The 21,669-nt window shown below is 39.6% G+C and overlaps 1 protein-coding gene across 1 annotated transcript; it reads left to right on the forward strand.

The window, feature by feature from the left end:
- The first annotated feature begins 167 nt into the window (after positions 1 to 167).
- rc3h1b (ring finger and CCCH-type domains 1b) lies at positions 168 to 20,307 on the forward strand. Its single transcript, XM_026206850.1, has 19 exons — positions 168 to 335; positions 2,107 to 2,546; positions 4,657 to 4,777; positions 5,572 to 5,811; positions 5,898 to 6,073; positions 6,240 to 6,440; positions 6,535 to 6,667; positions 7,186 to 7,417; positions 7,500 to 7,727; positions 7,904 to 8,103; positions 12,796 to 13,214; positions 16,194 to 16,352; positions 16,446 to 16,592; positions 16,695 to 16,914; positions 18,415 to 18,505; positions 18,592 to 18,682; positions 18,791 to 18,931; positions 19,026 to 19,120; positions 19,565 to 20,307. Exons 2-19 carry the CDS (start codon positions 2,316 to 2,318, stop codon positions 19,725 to 19,727), a joined length of 3,288 nt encoding a protein of 1,095 aa, XP_026062635.1. The 5' UTR covers positions 168 to 335; positions 2,107 to 2,315; the 3' UTR covers positions 19,728 to 20,307.
- The last annotated feature ends 1,362 nt before the right edge of the window (positions 20,308 to 21,669 follow it).

The raw sequence follows: 21,669 nt of genomic DNA on the forward strand, positions 1-21,669 counted from the left end.
GACTTAATTACGTCAGAATTTTGACTTTTTGTATCATTCTTTTGACCTTAAGTCATAATTATAATTTACCAAAGAACTGTTTTTCTGTGGCGGAAATGAGCTTCCATCGCTGCACGTGTCTTCACCATGAGCCCGACTGCAGCGCCCTGCTCCGCCAGAGGAGGCGCCAGATTCTTCTCCTCCTCGGTCAGCTCGAGTGCCGCCGCTGGCTGCTGCTGGCAGTTTTACGCGAGGAACTCCCGAATTACTTCGGCAACCCGTTATAACGGTCGATATGGCGACCGAGGAAATAATCAAGCGTTTTCTTAAGAAAAGATGAAGATAGCCGATACAAAGTAAGAATGAGTTATTGAGTGAGTGAGTGCATTTATTATTTTGCGCCTGTGGCTTGCAGAGTAGCGCATTTTGCGTGCATTATGTGTTCCTTTCTGGGTGTGGACCGCACACGGCTGCTAACGGCTAACCTGATAGCACTTAGCCGCCCGACTAGCCTTGTGTAGCTTTGGCTTGAGCTATTTTTGTGTCTATTTTCAGTCAGGTTTGGGGCTTACTTGGTGGGTAGTTCATGTCATATGCAGATTTTAACGTTGTCTTTGTCAGTAATTTGTATTTCAGCCGTGTATTCGATTGTAATAGCAAGTCGGTAGCCAGTGTAGCTTATTAGCTCACGGAGCTGAATGCTGTTTACACGGGCCTCCGCTTACAAAAATAGATATTTACAGTAATCCACGTGATTTGTGTGTTTGCATCTGTTCTTAACACATGCCATGTTTCCGCTAGTTACAGTGTTTCGACAGTGGGGTGGATAATAATCTAGTGTTTTGGTCCGGTTCAGCGGCTGCCGAGTTACATAATCGAGGGATCTCTTGTGGTTTATCCTAAACAGATATCCCTTAAAACTCATACATTTCGCCTTTATCCTGTGATTTTCGCTCGTTTCACCTCTTACATTAGGAAATGTAAAAATAATAATAATAATAATAAAAATAAACCTCTTGGAGTCGGTTTAACTCCTTGTCTACACTCGCAATCCTTGTAAAACGTCTGTGTAACGTTATATGCTATTAGCGTATTCAGTCCAGATAGAGGTAAGCTAGGAACCAGGGAGCATTGTATTAGCTCGATAGCTAATGGAGATGGACAGCGGAGAACAATATTGAACTTTACAAGTTTGGTTTGTTTTTAGCCGGCAAATGGCGTTAATTGTGCACATACGATTAAATGTAATGCTTATACATTCAAAATTGCTTGAACGGTGTGAGGTTGCGTTTACTGACAGATGAGTTCACGTTAGCTGTAGGTAGCCTGTTTACTTGAGGCAAAACACCACAGGTAACTAGAGTAACAATTTTAACTACTAAATACCATCATGCATATTTCAGAAAATAAATAAATAATTAGCATACATTACCAGAACAGAAAGTCTGGATAAAGCGAGGCTAAAAATTCTTGTTTCGTTTTGTTTTACAGAGTAAAAGGTTATACATAGAGGGTTTTGAATCTCCTTTTATCACTCCACAAATTTGAAAATACAGTCATCTGCTAGGGAAAAATCTTTTATAAATCCGTTAAATTATACTTGATCAAACTTCTTGGAGTAAGTGCTGCTGAATTGGAGATTTCTGGCTTAGTAAATGAGGAAACCGCTCATTAAATATGCATTTTATTTGAAATGTACAGATGCAATGCAAAATGCAGATGCAAAATCTCAATTCTGGATGTTTGCTTCCCACTAATCTGAAACAAGACGTCTTCTAGAAGCAGGATAGGCCAAAATCTTAAAATTGTCGCTGGCATTAAAAACAATCAGCTCAACACACATAATTACTTTTCAGAAATTAAGAAATGATTCTGCCTCGGTAGGTTTTAAACTATTTATTCTTATAATAAATGTATAAACTGTAGTCTTTTGTTAGTTTTCTTGTTTGTTTGGGTAGCAACAGCTGCCAGACGTGCTTGATTGACAATGCGGCAGTTGGTTCCTGTATTTTACTATGTAGTTGTGTTGTTTAGTAATGTGCATCATGTGAACCCACCACTAGGTTAACTGTTTTATAATTTCCATATTTGTCAGATTAATCATCAACTGCATCTCTTTTGTTCCAGGTTTCAGGTTTCACACCATGTGATGATCACCCGGGACGTGTGAACTTATTTAAGAACTCCTGTGTTCAGAAGATTTTTTGATTCCAGTGGAATCTTTCATTTTTGTTTTCCATCTATTTTTCCCCTTTTGTTAAATGACACACCCAGTCGCACGCACGCCCAAGAGAACCCCCCCCACCCTTGTTTACATGTAGAACAAGCTTGCTACGATGCCTGTACAAGCTCCACAATGGACAGAGTTTTTACTGTGCCCCATATGCACCCAGACGTTCGAGGAGACGGTGCGCCGGCCCATCAGTTTGGGTTGCGGCCACACCGTTTGCAAGATGTGCCTCAACAAACTGCACCGCAAGGCTTGTCCCTTTGACCAGACGGCCATCAATACTGACATCGAGCAGCTGCCCGTCAACTCAGCCCTTTTACAGCTGGTCGGGGGTCAGGTGAGGCATTTCAACCGTGTTTACTGAGGAGCATAATTAGGGCTGTGATAGTAGTGATTTTTAAACCACCGTACTGGTTAAGGGCCAACCACTGGTGGTTTTGGTTTAGTTTTTGTCAGTTTAATCACCATTCTATAATCATATTCTGCATTGAAGCACACATCACTCACTCAGAGAGAGATCAGAGATCACACTGCGCACACACAAAACCATTCAGGACCACAGAAACATTTTGTCAACCCTACCGACATGATACTTATTAATAAAATGGCTTTGATAGCATACTAAAAAGCTATAATGATGTTGTATGTTTTTGAAGCAAATAAACTTGCAGCTTCGGTATTATTAGAAGGAAACTGCACAGATGTTGGAAATCCACATGCACAGTTTCTCTTTTTGATTTAAATTTGTACAAAAAAAGTTATCCTTCCAAACTTCTTCATCCCAGTGTCTGATTTAAAGCATGCCGAATGCTAGATCTAAAGACTCGATGCCAAAATAACATTGCATGGTTTCTTGTCTCCAAGGCGTTCATTCAGTTCATTCATTGTGGAAAAAACATCTGCGAAATGTATTATACATACAGTATTTCTTGTGCAAATTACATTGAAATTAAACAGCATGATATCCTTGAGCATGGAAAGAACAATTACACAAAAAATCAGTGAGGTTTCAGCCAAACTACACCAACAAAGTTTGTTTCCCAACAAAGAAAAACTATATACCCGGTCTTCACTTTGCTGGAGCAGTTCTCTGTCTTTTATTGTTTCATATTTGTCCTGATATTCCAAAGCAACTGATGATATTTAAAGTTTGGAAGAGAGATCATATCATTCACAGCAGCAAGACGTTTAATCTACAAAGTAAATTAACAGCGTTTGTAAATTGCATTTTACAGATAAACTAGATGTTCCTTGCCTAATGAATACCAACTTTGTTAAAGTCAAATATGAGGAGAGATAAAGGGTGCTTTCACACCTGTAGATCGATTTCTTCTTTCTGAAACAGGAATTAAAATTGTTACATTTGTTGCTTTTTATTCTTGGTGCAGTTTGCTTTCACACGGCAAAGTTTCTAAATGGAACCAAATTGTTAATACGGGTCACATGCGAGTAAACGGTCCTCTCACTGTTCAAAGTTATGTTCCACGGTTTATTTTCGGGAATTCTGCTCAGCTTTGAGGGCTTATTGATGTTATGAGATATATGTGTATATATATATAGATATCGCTGTTGTATATTCATTTATCCTTTTGAGTTGGAGTCCAGGATTCATCTGGAAAACATTGTTAAAATGCACCTACTACGAAGAGCAATTAGACTGAATTATAAAATGAAAAGGTGCTCTTTCATTCTGAATGGAGAAGACGTGTGCACCCACAGACAGTGTCTACTGTTTTTCAAATAACTTACGTAATTACCCACTATAGATTGTGATATAGCCTGGTTCGTTGGTCCATTGGATCGGATTCCTTTTCTCACTACAACCGAAGTGCTCGAGGGTTCATTTTCAATCAAGCCAAGGCCACCTTGTTCAGGTGATCTTGGACCGATTGTACATATACCCAAATGAACCGCGCTTAGGGGGGAAACACGCCAGGTTCCGAAACAACGGGCCAGGTGTGAAAGGACCTAAACAGTGAAAAACAAGATATTTTTGAAGCCTACAGTACAAAATCACATTCTGACCAGTAAAATTACAAATAAATTGTTGTATAAATAAATTTAAAAAAGACTAAGGGTGAGATGTGAGTGATTTGTTTTGGGAAAAGAAACGAGTGATTCCATGTGTTCAGTTTTCCATTTGTGGGAAATCTGGTGATCAGATCACAAGACAATTCAGCACCAACATAAATTCATGAGTACCATTGGTTCAGCCCAAATCCAAGTGTTTCCATTATTGCAATATTTAGTTGCTAAAGTGTTGTTTGTTTCTTAAAATGTGTTCAGTTATTGAATTGTTTTTCACACCACTGCCAGTGGTATGTCATTGTGGTCGTGCTCAACCGCTGTGGTAATGCGGTTGTCTCCCTCAATAGTGCAGCCTTAAGCATAACCACAGTTTTTCAGCTCTATCACTGTGTGCTTATTTAATTTTCTTTTTTTCTCAGGTGTCCAAACAGCAACCTGTGGCGCTCATTACATGTCCAGAGGACACCAATCATTATGATGAGGCACGGCAGTGTGTTGAGGAGCTGGCCCTCTACCTCAAACCCCTCAGCAGTGCACGAGGTGACTGACATGCTCACAAATGCTCTAAAAAGTAGTTGATAAAAATAAACAAAAATTCTAAATCTGAATTTTAATTTAGCCCAAAAAAGAAAATCAAATTTACTTAATAATCAGTTTGTTAATCAAATGTAAGAATCAACATTCAAATGATAAATGTTGTTTTATACAATCATTTACATTTCATATTAGTTTTGTATGAACTTTATAATGATATGATGTTTCTACTCCAATTGATTGTTTAAATGTAGCTATAATTAACATGTTCTCATGACATCCTTAAATCATGAAGATATCACTAACAGGGTTCGTGAAATTACATTGAATTTGTAATGTAGTGCATGTATTTAGTGAAATGCTCCTCTCTAGAGTTATATATTCTAGCTAACCAATGAGCTATAGATATTGAAATGTTACATGACATCGTCTTTCTGCTGTTGAAACGCTGATTGAACAATTACATAAGATATGATACGTTTAAAATGTTTAAATTTAATGATGAAATTGAAATGCTGTATCTTACTCGCAGTGTGGGAAAGAAATGGTTTCTGACAGTTAGAATGTCGATGGACAAGCACTAATGAAACATCACTGTTTCAGTCATTTCAGCAGTAAAGTTACTATATTATGATTAAAAAAAGCTTCCTCACATTTTTTTTTTAATGAAACCTGTTCAGACAAATCACAGAATGATTAAAATGATACATTTAAAAAATAGTGTGAATTAATTTCATGCCATGTAAGCCGGTATAATGGGCATGGTCAAGTGATTGATGCATATTTTTGGCTGTTTCTAGGAGTGGGGTTGAGTAATGCTGCTCAGAGCATGCTGAGCCGCCCCATGCAGAGGAAGCTGGTGACTCTGGTGCACTGTCAGCTGGTGGAAGAGGAAGGACGGGTCAGGGCAATGCGGGCGGCCCGTTCTCTGGGCGAAAGAACTGTTACTGAGCTCATTTTGCAGCACCAAAACCCCCAGCAGCTCTCTTCCAACCTGTGGGCTGCTGTCAGAGCCAGAGGCTGCCAGTTCCTGGGCCCCGGTAAGATAATGCTTTAAATTCTGTTCACACAGACATGAATGATCATTGCTAAAATTAGTTTTATATGTGACCGTTTTTATCTTCAGCCATGCAGGAGGAGGCACTAAAGCTGGTGCTGTTGGCCTTGGAAGATGGATCCGCTCTTTCCAGGAAGGTTCTGGTCCTCTTTGTGGTCCAGAGACTAGAACCGAGATTTCCTCAGGCCTCCAAAACTAGTATTGGACATGTAGTTCAGCTCCTCTACCGTGCCTCGTGCTTCAAGGTAGGTGCCTTTAATTGTGCACTTTAATTGTGTTTTTTTTTGCAATTGTTTTCTAATTCATATCCAGATCCGTTGGGATTATTTAGACTCTGATGCGCAAATGAACTTTTTCAGCACCGCGACAGCTTAGTTCTGAGGTTTCAGTTGAGTCTCTTCTGTATCGTAGGTGACTAAGCGAGATGAGGATTCATCACTAATGCAGTTGAAAGAGGAGTTCCGCACGTATGAGGCACTTCGGAGGGAACACGACTCTCAGATTGTTCAAATCGCAATGGAGGGAGGCCTCCGCATCGCGCCCGATCAGTGGTCTTCTCTGCTGTATGGAGACCAGTCTCATAAGTCTCACATGCAGTCCATCATTGACAAGGTATAACTGCTATCTGTTTGCACTCTTTCAAATGCCAGAAGTAGTATTATGTTTCAGAATACAGAAAAAGGGAACATGACTCTTTGTCTTTCAGCTGCAGACCCCGGCATCGTTTGCTCAGAGTGTGCAGGAGCTGACCATCGCACTGCAGAGGACGGGTGACCCGGCCAATCTCAACCGGCTCAGACCTCACCTCGAGCTGCTTGCTAACATTGACCCCAGTCCAGGTGTGTTGAGACAGAAAACCTAATATGATGACTGAGAATCTGAGACACTGAATTAAAGATTAGCAGTATGACAGGATATGTAATGGCAGTGGAGACGTTTATTGTTGATTGTATCATGTATGTATGATTTCCACATTGATGTTTTAAGGATTATTTGACACTGAAGACTGGAGAAATTGCTGTGGTAAATGTATATGCTAATTGCCATTACAGAAAGTTTTGTATTTATTGTAGAATATTAAACCATATTAATGTTTTTACTATATATTGGATGAAACAAATTCAGCTTTGTTGAGCATAAGAGGCTTATAATGCATTAGTTATAATATAAAAAAAAGAATATGTGTGGTGCTTTTAGAGTGAATTTAAAAATAACTATATATATTGTGAAAATAAATTAGTCTGATATTACTCCTACTGTAATTTGAGGTTTGAGGTCATGGCACACACCCCGTGAATTTGTAACATGCTTCTGTTCTTTTTTGTGATCCGTTTTGCTTTGATTCATCTTTATTCAGATGCTCCTCCTCCTACCTGGGAGCAGCTGGAGAAGGGGCTGGTGGCGGTAAAGACGGTGGTGCACGGCCTAGTGGACTTCATTCAGAACCACAGCAAGAAGGGTGCCGACACGCAGCAGCCACCGCAGCACAGCAAATACAAGACGTACATGTGCAGAGACATGAAGCAGAAAGGAGGCTGTCCCAGAGGAGCCAGCTGTACCTTCGCCCATTCTCAGGAGGAGCTGGAAAAGTGGGTGCCGTTGCATGTCTGGTTAGTGTTAAACCACAGACTTGTTTAATAATCAGAATCTCATTTGGTTTTCACTCTGCAGGTACCGTAAAATGAACAAACGTCTTGCTGCACGAGTGCCCTGCACCCCTGGCCTGCTGCCTGAGGATGTGGTCCCGCTGGAGCCTGGGCGAAAGGCCTCTATGCATACCAACGGGGGCCCTCTTCCCCAGCTCATCTCCAGAGGCACAGACCCCTCCACGTATGACCTCTTACTCAAGCCCAAGATGGACGCCACTAGCCTGAGTGCTCCTGGGTCGCCACCTGACTCGTAAGCCTTTGTTTCTCACTTTGACTTCTTGTTCCCTGCTTTTCTGTCATGACTACAGTATCTGAACTCTTTAGACAGCAAGAGCAGCAGCAGAACTGCTGAGATAGTGAGAAGTTGTGCTTAGTAGGTTTGGATTTAACAGGAAGAAACTCATTTCTCCTCTTGTTTCTCTTAAGTTTGGATAAATGTAGCTTGGCCCTGACACCCCACCCTGTGCCTCACCCCAGGGCGGAGCACTTACCCATGCCCAAGCAGGTGGCAGTCATGCCCAGAGGTGCGCCACAGATGTATCCACAACAGCAGCCCCAGCTCTTCTATCCAGAGCCCGCCAGACCTCCTCCCTCAGGATCTCAGTATGATGTTCAGTACCCAACAGGTGACTGGATTTGCTCATTTGGATGGTTGTCTGAGCAGTGAAGTCCTTTGCTCCTTATTGTAGCCAATTCATTTTTCATGTAATACTGTGTCCATGATGTAGATGTTAAATAATTAACTTGAATGTCTTATATTCCATATTCGGATGGGATTATTTTACATGGAGAGGTCTTAGTCTTGTCTATATGTGCCATCTCAGTAATAATTACAGATGATTACAGCAAATCTTACCCTTTGTAAAAATGTCTGGAAGAACTACCTCAGGTAATACTAATCCCGAGTGAATAGACCAGCTGTAAATAAGAACGTAAATATTAACTTCTAAATCCCCTCTGATGTGCATCATTAATTAGGTAAAATCACGACAGTCCACTACACAAATAGCTTATCCAATCGCATGTTAAAAACCTAAAACACCCAGTAAAGACAGTGGTGCGGTCAGGACAATATGTCCTATGCATGCGTCCGCTCCGTCCCCAAGTCAGAGAGGATGCCGGTTCATGCACGACAGCGTGTGGAGTGGTAAAATAATAGATGATAATTGATTATTTATTTAGAATGAAATAAATTCTGCATAAATTAAGTCATCATTTATTATATATATATTTTTTCAAATAGAGATCATGATTCTTCTATGAACAGACAACTAAACAAAATAGTATGTGATTTTCTAGAGGTTCTGACAAAATGGTAACTCCTGCAGTCTATTTATTTATTTTGTTAAATTTAAATTATTGCAAAATCCGCACCTCTTCTGTGGCTAATTTTGATTTCATAATAATCCTTACTCCACTAAGTCAGTGTTTCTCAAACTTTTTCAGCACAAGGACCACTTTATCTTCCAATTTTTTTCTGAGGACCACCTAACAGAATCCCACTCTAACATGCCCACAAAAACCAACAAAATAGGAAGGATAAACTAAATTTAAGTTTAATATGCAACTGTTTCAAGTAAAAAACTAATTATTCAAACACAAATGCAATAATATGATCAGAAATTATTATATACATTTTTATTTAATTTGAAAAAGTAAATGTGAAATGAGTTGCAGCTTAATATGAACAACAAACTGCACATGTGGAAAAAAAACTGCAATTAAACATACTGTTTAATTACACACTGTAACAGCCTAGGTCCCACTTAATGCCATTCCAAAGAGCCATTAGTTTAAAACTGAGGTGGTGGGTATAGGAAGTCTATGGTTGTAACTATGGTAACAATAAAATGCTGAAAAGAATGTTCCCCTTAATGTCCAATATCACTGAAATTACTGGGATTTTACAAATGAAACAAAAACTAGTACATTACAAAACTAATAGATATGTGGATTCTAGATTTTGAGATTTCCATCTAAAACTTAACGTGAATATTAATGAGACGAGTGGTGCTGCTTATCACACATCAATGTCTGGCTCCAAACACTTGCCTAGTTTAGGTCATCGTTTCGCGGACCACACTTTGAGAATTACTGCACTAAGTCAAGCAGCAGAGTGACAATATGCAAATACTATTGGCCCTTTTTGGGGTAAACTAAATGTACAAGACTAGTTTTACACCCCACTGTTAATAACAGAGGGTGTTCATCCTTTGCTGGGTCACTTTAAAAAAGACATTGGGGCATAAATTAAGAATATACCCACTTCTTCAGGCACCACTTCACCACTGGACAAAGCATACCATTCAGATCAAAAAGAAGGTCGGAAGCACTTCTGTTAGCTTTAGCTAAGTACCTATTGCAAACAGAATCCAATTATAATTTAAAGAATAAATAGATCGTTGTAGCACGCACTTGATGACAGGGAGGTGACGGCGGTGCGTAAATTGTTACTCCTCCCATTTCTAGTAGTTACTGAGATTTTTATTTTATTTTTATCGCATGCAAATTAACCATTAATATTACAGATGTGCTGTGGTAAATTAACATCACTCCATCTGCCCCTGTGAAACTAATCCAGTCCGAATAGGGCTTTAGTTTGAAGTTTACAGAATTTTATTTGTACATTTCTGTTGAGAGGAATTTGGCCTATTTTTAGTTTTCAGTTTAATTAACATTTATTGTTTGTATTAACAGATAAAACGATAAAATGCTATAAACTGAAAAGTGAGTTCATGCATCACAAGATAATAATTTACATAATGAATAATGGATATTCATTTAGAAATGTTCTCAAAGGCATATTTCACCCCCCTAAAAGAAATAGCTGTTAACTCAGACTCAGGACATTTTTAAGATGTAGGGGACTTTTTTTCTTCAGTAGAACAGTAATGATTTTTAGCTGAAAGGTCCTTGTTGATTCATAAAATGCAAGTCAGTATCAACTGTCACTTTGAGAGTCAAAAAAGCTTATGAAGCAACACAAAATTAATACCTGTGGGTCCTGATGATATATTGAGGTCTTATGAAACAAAACAATCAGTCTGTGCAAGAAACTGCTGTAACTATTTACTAAATGTTTACCTGTAATCTATATCTATAGTCTCAGCCAGAGTGATTTCCGGTTTATGAGTTAATTATTCTTTTGACGATGCTTTTGTTAGTGAGCTTATTTGTGTTATCAAATAATTCTTAAAGATTAACTTTAAGTGAGCATTAGATGGTGACAAATGTAGTATTTGTAACAATATCACTTACAACATCAGCCAATAATTTAAAAGACCATGTAAAACTAGTGTGATTACAATTTATTGTGCATAATGACTAGAAATGTATCTAATTTAGCTGTGCAACTTTCTGTTTCTGACACCTGCTTTTCACAGAGATGACCGGCCGTTTAAAAAGTATTTAAATGCTTTTAAACAGCTGTTCAGTTTTTTGTGTGTGTATTTGCTATGATGTTTATCAAGCAAGAACAAATACAAGAGTACAAGGACAAGAGCGCTGTTTCTGTATTCAGTTGTCCGGTGTATAAGACTGTCCATGAGCGCCATCAAGTCATAGTTTTAAAGGGTAAGTTCGCCCAAAAATGAAAATTATGTCATTAATAACTCACCCTTATGCTGTTCCAAACATGTAAGGCCTCCTTTTATCTTCGGAACACAGTTTAAGATATTTTAGATTTAGTCCGAGAGCTCTCTGTCCCTCCATTGAAGCTGTGTGTACGGTATACTGTCCATGTCCAGAAAGGTAAGAAAAACATCATCGTAGTAGTCCATGTGACATCAGAGGGTCCGTTAGAATTTTTTGAAGCATCGAAAATACATTTTGGTCCAAAAATAGCAAAAACTACGACTTTATTCAGCATTGTCTTCTCTTCCGTGTCTGTGTGAGAGAGAGTTCAAATCAAAGCAGCTGGATTTCCGGCTCGCGAACGAATCATTCAGTTCACCAAATCGAACTGAATCGTTTTAAATGGTTCGCATCTCTAATATGCATTAATCCAAAAAATGTCTTAAGCTGTTAACTTTTTTAATGTGGCTGACACTCCCTCTGAGTTCAAACAAACCAATATCCAAGAGTAATTCATGTACTCAAATAGTACATTGACTGAACTGCTGTGATGAACACCGAGCCGAGCTAGATAACGAACAATAGACTGACTCGTTCACGAGTGAAGAACCGGTTGCATCGGTGTTCGGATCACCAGTAGTTCTTTCGGACAGTTCGATTCAATAAACCGGTTGAAGAAAACGGTTCACAAGTTCTTTTGCGCTCGACGTAATGGCGTCATTGGCGATGATTGCCCTTGATTCAAGCCTTCGGTTTACCCGCACCCATAACACTAGCACAGAATCAGTTCAGAATCAATCACCAAAAGAATCAGTTCGGTTCAGACGCTCTGTGTGTCGGTCTGCTTCACGCTGAATCACACATGCGCAGTATCATCAGCTCCTCGGTTCACGAATCGGACGCGTCTGACAGAAACGGTTCTTCACTCGTGAACGAGTCAGTCTTTTGTTCGTTATCTGGCTCGGCTCGGTGTTCATCACAGCAGTTCAGTCAGTGTACTGTTTGAGTGCATGCATTACTCCGGGATATTGGTTTGTTTGAAGTCAGAGGGAGTGTCAGCCACATTAAAAAAGTTAACAGTTTAAGTCATTTGTGGAGTAATGCGTATTAGAGATCTGAACCGTTTAAAATGAGTCAGTTCGATTTGGTGAACTGAATGATTCGTTAGCGAGCCGGAAATCCAGCTGCTTTGATTTGAACTCTCTCTCACACAGACACGGAAGAGAAGACAATGCTGAATAAAGTCGTCGTTTTTGCTATTTTTGGACCAAAATGTATTTTTGATGCTTCAAAAAATTCCAACGGACCCTCTGATGTCACATGGACTACTTTGATGATGTTTTTCTTACCTTTCTGGACATGGACAGTATACCGTACACACAGCTTCAATGGAGGGACTGAGAGCTGTTGGACTAAATCTAAAATATCTTAAACTGTGTTCCGAAGATAAAAGGAGGCCTTACATGTTTGGAACAGCATAAGGGCGAGTTATTAATGACATAATTTTCATTTTTGGGCGAACTAACCCTTTAAGGAACAGAAGATCTTATGAACTGGCAAATTTTCTTTGCAGTGTGAAAGTAGATTAAAACAACTCTTTACAGCACGCAAAGTCAAGTCTAAATTAATATTTTGTCAGTTGTTAATTCAAATCAAAATGTTTATTGCACAAAATGTTTTAATTGAATATTAGTCTTGGCACATCATAATGCTCATAACCTTAGTTTTTTTTTTTTTTTTTTCAGGCAACCCCTACCCATACCAACCTCCACAGTATGTCCCTCCCCGCTACATCCGTAATCCGCCGCCTCCGGGTGAGTCCCCTTACCCAGAGACCTACCCGGGATATGGCCCAGATCGCCAATATCCGAGCCACCACTCTGGTGCCCCTTTCTCAGCCCACACATACGCACAGCCCTCACATTACAGTCGCAGACACGGACACTATCCAGCACCCCCACCTCCGTTTACCCCAACCAGAGACGACTTGGTCAGGATGAGCCCAGTTCCTTTGGACGTTCCCCCGTCCGCTATGCCTCCACCTCCAGCAGGGCCTGCAGGTTCTCTGTACCACTCCCAGGAACCGTCATCCAGAGACAGATACCGACCGGACGGGTACTACACAGCTGGACCACACCCCAGCCAAATGAGGTCCCACATAGGAGTGAGTTCTGTTCTTCTCAAGATTTTGGCATTATAAACAGTAGTTCCACTTGTTTGATATGCATGCCTAGCCTATTAACAATGTAAAAAAAGTGTTGTTAAAAAAAAAAAAGTTTTGTTAATTAATTGAATTACTCTTTTATTATAATTACTGCCATAATACAAAAAATAACTTCAACTTATTTTTACAGCTCCCCAAAAAAACCAATATAATAACGTATTATCTTTATTATGTGTGTGTGGAATAAAAAAACATTTAAAAAATCAGTTTAAGCCCCAATGTTTGAATTATGGACATTTGATGCTTAAGAACCGGTTTAATGAGTCTTTATGAAACACTTTAGAACACATGATTTCATGTTATGAATCGGACTCTGTGATGTCAGTGCATTTTTCAAAGCCCACACTGTTCACAAATGAATCCCTTATTGAACCACAAAGTTTTTAGTTGTAGCCAATTCAAAATGAAATGGGAGCCATTGCTTTGTTTATTTTAGATTAGTTAGACTTTTATTAGTCTGTCTACTGACCTTTTGGTTCATTTCGTTTAATGAATGAGTAATAGTACTCTTATACATTCAAATACATTACAGAAAATATAAACTTGGATAAAAGCGTCTGCTAAATGACTAAATGTAAAGTATTTTTCATTGTTAGTTTAACTAATCTTAACATATGTGACCTGTAATGGCAAAATGAGTCGGAATGCACACAGTCTAATTTTGAGCTACAGGCAAAAAAAAAAATGAGATGTAGAATTTAAGTTTTTCACAAAAATTTGTTCTTAATGATATATAGGATTTCTGTCTCAATGTTAATCTAAAAATAAAAAAAGAGGGAACCACTCACTGTTCTTGATTGAACTGCTTTTGTGATTTTAATAATACATTTATTTGTAAAGAACACACAAAGTTGATATTTAAATGTAATTGTTTTTCTTACTTGAATGCTTTTATTTAAATGTAAAATGAAGAAAGTACTACATATGTTCTTATTTGTAACAACAAAGATAAAATTTGAAAAAGCTATATTGTAGGGATGCAGGTTATTGGATTTTTATCTATCTGATATGCCGATAATTTTCTATTTTCATTTTGGTTGGTTTTTAACAAGAACTTATTTGTTAGAATTCAGTAAACAATAATGAAGTTCTTTTATAATGATAGTATATTGAAGATTTTAAAATAACTATAAATAAACTATATATTAATCACTGCGGGTTTTTTTCCCAGAAATCGCTAGCATGCCCTGATCACATGTAAGTTAATGTATTCCTATTATCGGGTCGATGCCGATATTTACATTTAAAGCCATTTTTGGCAAATTCCAATATTGGTCCAATAAGCCGTATAGCCCTACTATATTGTGATAATTATCATATGTTGTTATAAGGTCGCATAAAATTCAATGCATTGATGTTTGTCTACAAAATAGAGCTGCAACTAACGATAATTTTTTCTGTTGACTAATCTAACGATTATTTTTTCAATTAATCTAACAATTATTTCTATTAAAATAAATAATGTTTTTTTTTTTTAATTAGGTAATGAATCCTTTGGATAACTTTACAAAAAACTTCTAATATAATATTTCTACCTTTATTCATTTTCAACCAATATGGTTGAAGTTTTTACAGTATAAAATAATAAAGAGGCAAAGAAAATTATTTTACTATGGTAAATGAGTTTATGATAGCGTTTTTAATTAAACCACAGTAGCCATAAATGTACAGTTGTCTAAGACGTCATGAAATGTTCTTTAGCATCACAAACCATAAAATGTAGTCAGGTTTCTGCTATGGTTTAGCATGGTTTCCAGAGATCTGGATCTGATTCGGGGTAGCTCGGTGGTTTGTGACTGTTGTCTCGCGGCGCGCTGTCTTTTAAGGGGTCGTTCACATATCACGTCTTTTGCATGCTCAAGTTCGTTATTTCCAATGTAGGCGTGCGATAAGCTCGTTTTTTCCAGGCGCGTCCGCACCGCATCGAGTTAAAAACATCTCAACTTTTCAGAATGCCGCAAGCGCAAGAATATCAGACCTGAACCAGGAAGTTGGTCACCAGATCACACGGTAACCAGTTAAACCATAATTTACACCGGAGAGCGCCAAGATGTTTTCCTCTGAGGTGCTCGCGCATCGCAGTTGTGCTGCCGTGGTACACCATATCGGTTTTGCAAAGGGAACAAAGGGCCATTTTTATTTGTCCTCTGTTTAAAGTATTCCCATACTTTTGATAACAGTGGTCTCTGTTTTTGTGATAGAATGCAACTTTCTCCATTCCCAGTATGCCATTACGCGAGATGTAAACAAACAGTGTGACGCGTCTACGCATTTCATGCACGTCAACGTATTTTTGTAGTCGACGTAATCGATGACGTCGATGCGTCGTTGCAGCACTACTACAAAACCACCACTGGCTCTGCACCCATTTACATAAATTCATTACTTCAGACTTATGTGCCTCTAGAAGCTTGCGTTCTGCAAGTGAATGTCACTTGATTGTGCTTCTTTGGGATGGCACAAAGCCACTTTTATGGACTTTTAAATGAAATGTTCCCTCCTGGTGGAATGACCTCCCCAACTCAATCCGAGCAGCTGAGTCCTTAGCCATCTTTAAGAATCGGCTTAAAACTTTATTTGACCCTCTAACTTTAGCACTCACTATTCTAATTATATTCGTAAAAAAAAAATATATCCATTGCTGGGTGATTTCTGGAAATGGACTTTAATCACGACCTCAAACAGGTGTAGATCTGTCTTTTTAATTTTATTTTTATTTTTAATTTTGCTGATCGTTACTCATTTTGTCAGCACAGGTCAAATATGGAAACATGCTTTAAATTTAGACCATTTTAAGAGCCAGTACCTCCCATTTTTATATCAGGTCACTTGACGTGAGTACTTGTTGCATCTTAACCAACTCGGGTCAGTTTATCAATGTTAGTTCCCTAACCTGATTTATATGTTCTCCCCCAGCAGGACCCGTACAGCTGCTCTCAGCCCAGTCTGGATGACTTGCATCGCAGGCGCAAAGAGCTGCTTGTCCAGCTGGAGGAGAGAAAAGTCATCTCTCCTCCCCCCTTCGCCGCCTCCCCGACTCTCCCTTCACACCCGTTCCCCAACGACTACCCTCGGGAGGTGAGTTCTGAACGACATCCTCCTGTCCTTCATGGATCATGAATATAGTGCTCAACATCGCTGTTTTCATTTTGAAATTCTGAATGCCTGCAGTATTTGGAGGACGGCTCTAAAGCCTTTAGCAGTCGGGAGCCAGACTACGCTGGGCAGTATTCCCCCTGGTCATGTGACACCATAGGATCATACATTGGCTCCAAGGATGCTAAACCAAAAGATGTCAGCAGCTCTGTGGAAATGATGGCAAGTGACCTGTCTTATACTTTGTGTTCCACACACATTAACTAAAACGATCAAAAACAGAGGTTTAATTTGTTGCTTTCTTCCTCTACTCTCCTGTGACAGAATGCAGAGGGGAAAGTTCTCCGTGAACCTCCACTGGACACTCAGCGGCGCTCTGCGGAAGCCAAAGATGACGATCCCATCATTCCCTTTGGTCCTCTGCCCACAGTGTCTCCTTTTGGTGCCATTTCACGTACCTCTAAAACGGGTTACCAGACCACTGGGCCTGTACAGGCCATAGCATCCTCACAGGCCTCTGGCTCCAAACACATGACCATGACAGGTGACTGGACATCTATATAATAGATAATGCTTCATTATATATAGGGATGGGAAATAAAAGGTGCTATTAACAATTCTTACTTTTGAGTAAATTTGTGATTTGTTTTAACTAACTTATGTAGAAAATACATTTCAGTGCTTTCTCTCGCAGTTATATAATTGGGAAACTATTCTGGACATACTTGGCGGGAATCAGGGAGCTGTTAATAATATGCAGGGCATTTTTGAATGCACGCTTGACTTTAACATTCACTTTCAATATTTCGCGATCACACGTACTCTTGTGTAATGTTAAACTATGGAGCAGCAGGACTCTCCACTAGGGGTGCTCCGATCACGATCGGCCGATCGTTAATGCTCATCTCGTCAGTAAAGCCGTTTCTTTAATCAGCGGTTAATTCCATCAGGTGCGTGATTTCACATAGAGCAGCTGTTACTACACAGAGCCGTTGTTAACTGAGAAGATGCGTCAATAAACGCTGAAAATTAAGTGGATTTGCGCATCTTCTCTATTAACAACTGCTCTGTGTAGTAACAGCTGCTCTATGTGAAATCACGCACCTGATGGAATTAACCGCTGATTAAATAACCGGCTTTACTGACGAGATGCGCATTAATGATCGGCAGATCGTGATCGGAGCACCCCTACTCTCCACACATTTTACAAGATTAGATGTTTGAGTTGTGTTCAGGATCCTGCAAATCATTCATCACCCTATCAGTCATACTAATTCAGTCATACTAATTCTACAAATTCTGTTTATGTGGTAAGTGCGATTAAGTACTGTAATTTTACAGGCAACTGCTAGCAAGCGGCTAACCATGTCCCTTTAGAGGCTCCATAGAACTCGTTGTTCGTTTTCCTGCCTTTCCGAATACAGATTCACAGTTCGGGCAAATGACCACTTCTCATAATAATAAATAATTATATTAATAATCTTTTAGTTTTCCAGACACTTGGCCTCACTGAAGTTGAGTCAGGATGTATTTGTTTTTCCTCCTCCATTGTTGTTGCTGTTCTGTTTTCCGATAAAATCATGTTGTTGTTGTTATTATATTAACTAGAACATGTATTTTTTACATTTGCGAATCGATGCGAATCGCTAGAAGACTGAATCGCAATTCATATGTGAATCAGACCCCCCCCCCCACCCCTTAGGAATTATGTTCTGCCAATCTACAAGAATAATCATTAGAGATTTGATTAAAGATCATCTTAAATGAATTGTTTTAGTATATTTGGTGTATTTGGTTCAAGAAGTGACACCTGAATCTGAGTGTTTGCTACTGATTCAGGGTGCGGCAGTTTATTTATTATTATTAATTATTAATTTACAAAAGAAACCATGTGTTTAGGAATTTTGGGTGAGTTTTCCAACAAGAATTAAACATTTTGCCCAGAATTTTTTCCAGAAATGTTGCTACGTTTAGATAGTTTTCATAGTGTTTAACGACTGGGGAAATGTTGTTTTGTTTTTGCTAAATTGTGTTTTCCTTACAGCAGACTATCCGTATGGAAACCACAGCGGATGGGGTGGAGCGTCGTACCCTCAGCACCAGAGCATCAACTCTCAGGGACACTTCAGCGAGCGGTACTTAACCTTTCCTCTTGCACTTCCACAACACTAGATTTTTAAATTAGAAAACAATATTGAACTGACTTCCTGTGTTTTGCCAGTCTGTCCGTGTCTGCCCCTGACCGCGAGCAGCTCAAGATTGAGCTCCAGCAAGTCAACCAACAGATCAGTCAGCAAACCCGCGGCATGGAGGTGTGTTTAAATCTCCACTCAGATTCACAACTCACAATGCATGGCCTTGTCTATATATAAACATCTCGCGTACGCACACAGGCTGTCAGTAACTCTGTGCTCTTGCAGAGGGAGGCGTGTGCGCTGGCGTCTCAGCCCACGGCTGCAGTGAAGTGGTCTTCAGGTGGCACTGTGTCCAGTGAGCAGCTCAGCCTGGAGCTTGATCACGTAGAGCTGGAGATCAAGAAGAGAACCCGTGAAATCGCCATTGTGAGTGCAACCAGAGACTCCCTGGCCAGGACCAGATTTAATTTATTCTCATATGAACAGTCTAAGCTCATTGAACCTGTTTTCGTGATTGAAGGAGAATCAGGTGGCCCATGAATACAAGCTGAAGGCCACTGAGAATGGGCAGCCTGACCATAAAGCCCAGCTGGAGGAACTCTCTTTAGCATTGGGGTGAGTGAAGAGACTTTGTTACTAGCTTTTTAAGAAGCCATTGACACAATGTTTTTGCATTTTATTTAGCTACTTTTACCTTGTTTTTCTATATAAACGTGCACTAGACCGGGGTGCCCAAACCTGCTGCTGTAAAAATTAAACACACCTGTTCCAGCTATTCAAAGTCTTCTGACACTCTGACAATCCCACAGTGCACTGCCAAAGCCCATGGAGCATCTGGGCTCTCTTGCAGGAAATTACGTCACATTTCTGATGCATTAAACTTAAATGTACAAGCCATCTCAATAAATCTGACATCCAATAGAAGATTTTTAAAAGTCATTTAGTTGTCATTTAGTTGTCTGTTCGTATGTTGCTCTGTTAGCTAGTAGGCATGTTTGAATAATGTTTGCACAAATGCACTCATTCTGTCTTTGCCTGTTCTCCTCTTCTGTCCATTAGTGAGGTGTCTAATGGATCCAATGGCATGAAGCCAGCCAGTAGTATGGGAGGATCTATGTTGTCGCTTACCAATAAGACATCTTCTCTCGCCCTCTGCTCCACCGACCAAGCAGCGAGTAGTTCAGACCTTCAGAAGAACGGTGTTGTTCACTCTTGCTCTTAAGAGCGTTATTCACACACACAGACAACCTCTCCAGAGATCAATACTCCTTCTCTAAAGGCTTTGAAATTGATCTCTTGAATAATTCGACCAGTTTTTTTAATATTCAGACGGAGTTCGAATGAGGGACACGCATTCACACACACACACGCACGCACACATGCATACACACACCTGCATGCTGCTACATGCATGCACCGACACAAACTTCTCTGTTGTTTTATTTAGAAAAATGAGCAGTATCTGCCGTGATATACATTTTCTTTCTTTTTGTTCTGTGAATGAGCTTTTTGTTTTAATGACTTCTCATCGCCTGGAAACCAGGGCATCTGAATAATGCTTACTTTGTTGTTTTCCCTGTACATCAAGAAAGAACAGTCAACCCAAAGCTAGCACAGACAGGAGGACACAAACCGGTGGAATCCAAACGAGAATCGAGCGCACTATTTTTAGCATCGGGGCTAGTTGCTGATTGTGCGGTCGGGGCCCTGTGGAAACGTTCAACTCCCTGGATCTCTGCAGCCTTGAATATGATCTGACTCACCAGGTTTAAAGTAGCATGGAGAACCTTTTATGAATCCATTTTTATGGACCGTTAACACGGGTCTCCCCACATGACTCTTGACCGTGGCAGTGTATCGCTGTAAGGCAGTTCGATCAGGCTCTGGATGACACAAGGGGGAAGAGAGAGATAAGTATAACTATATATAATCAGTTGTCAGGTTTTGTTTATTTTATGATTTGGCTATATAACTGTTAAGGAATTTGTAAATGTGTGGCAACACATGTCTAAAGCATTCTGTTTTATAGAATGCAAACACTTTTTTTCCATGTTTTCCATGAGTGTGTGCTTTTTAGTAGAAGAGGTGCAACACTTCGCATCCCTTGTGTTCTTCAGAGCTCTGTGGTCGGGATGAGTTTCCTTTCTGCCAGCACCACAGTTGTTTTGTAAAATTACAGCCTATTAGGAAATTATTTCATCCATTTTCCCTAACTTCTGTGAAGTTGCATATTTGGCTCTCCTGGTCGAGTTTGCATATTCGGGTCTCGACACTAAATCGCTGCATAGAAGTACACCAGGGCAGTAGTTTGGACAACGCAGGGTTTTGACACTGAAATAAATTGGTATAGGGATTTTTCAAACAAAAAGGATTTAGTTGCCCTCACGATGTTCCAAATGGATATTTTTTGGGGGGGAAAAAATTATGGACAAAAAAAGTTGAAACATTCTTCAGAAAGTCATCTTTTGTGTTCCGCACAAGAAAGTAAGTCATGCAGGGGAAATAAATGATGGCTGTCCCTTTAAATAAAATCCAGAGGGTTGTTTATTAAAGATGAGCTATTTAATGTCTCATAGCTTTCCTCTTTATAAACTCTAAATTAGTTTGGAATTAATTCTCCAGAGACTATTTCAAATTTCAGCAGAATATTTAATGCGACTCGTGAAACAAGGCCTGTTGTTTATCCTCCCCGCTTTGACCTAAATGTGTTTTTACACAACTTATTCAACGACTGTTTCCGAACGTGGCCCCGTAAACGAAGAGAACAAGTCTTCCTATAGTGATGACATTCTTCACGTGTGACATTTTGTTCTAGTCTCTTGAGACCGACTATGATATACAGCTCCAATTTTGGGTGCAACCTCTTAACGTGTAATCTTTTGTGGTTTATGTGCTATAGCCGTGGTGATATAGTTGATTTCTCTTATTACGATGACTTATAGTCACGGTCATTATTTGATGTTCTTGCTTGTCAAAGAGCACACGCAGCCTTTTCAAGCAGTCGCCGGGATTGAAATCGAGCTGTGCCGACACGCAGAGATGACGTCAACCTCACTGTCGAGGTTTAGACTTATCGCGTGATGTCCGTCACCCTCGCTGAGTAAATTCTCCAGAATGTTATATTTCTCCATGCTAAATTGTTACCCTCCTCCTTCTCCACAACG

This window comes from Carassius auratus, chromosome 27 (assembly GCF_003368295.1).
Source record: "Carassius auratus strain Wakin chromosome 27, ASM336829v1, whole genome shotgun sequence".
Lineage (NCBI taxonomy): Eukaryota > Metazoa > Chordata > Actinopteri > Cypriniformes > Cyprinidae > Carassius > Carassius auratus.

Excerpts from the sequence above, each read along its gene's own strand:
- rc3h1b (XM_026206850.1), top strand. The coding sequence starts at position 2,316 with ATGCCTGTACAAGCTCCACAATGGACAGAGTTTTTACTGTGCCCCATA. Across the intron at positions 7,418-7,499 it reads TCTCAGGAGGAGCTGGAAAA|GTACCGTAAAATGAACAAAC; the intron begins GTGGGTGCCGTT and ends TTCACTCTGCAG. Across the intron at positions 19,121-19,564 it reads GAACTCTCTTTAGCATTGGG|TGAGGTGTCTAATGGATCCA; the intron begins GTGAGTGAAGAG and ends TCTGTCCATTAG.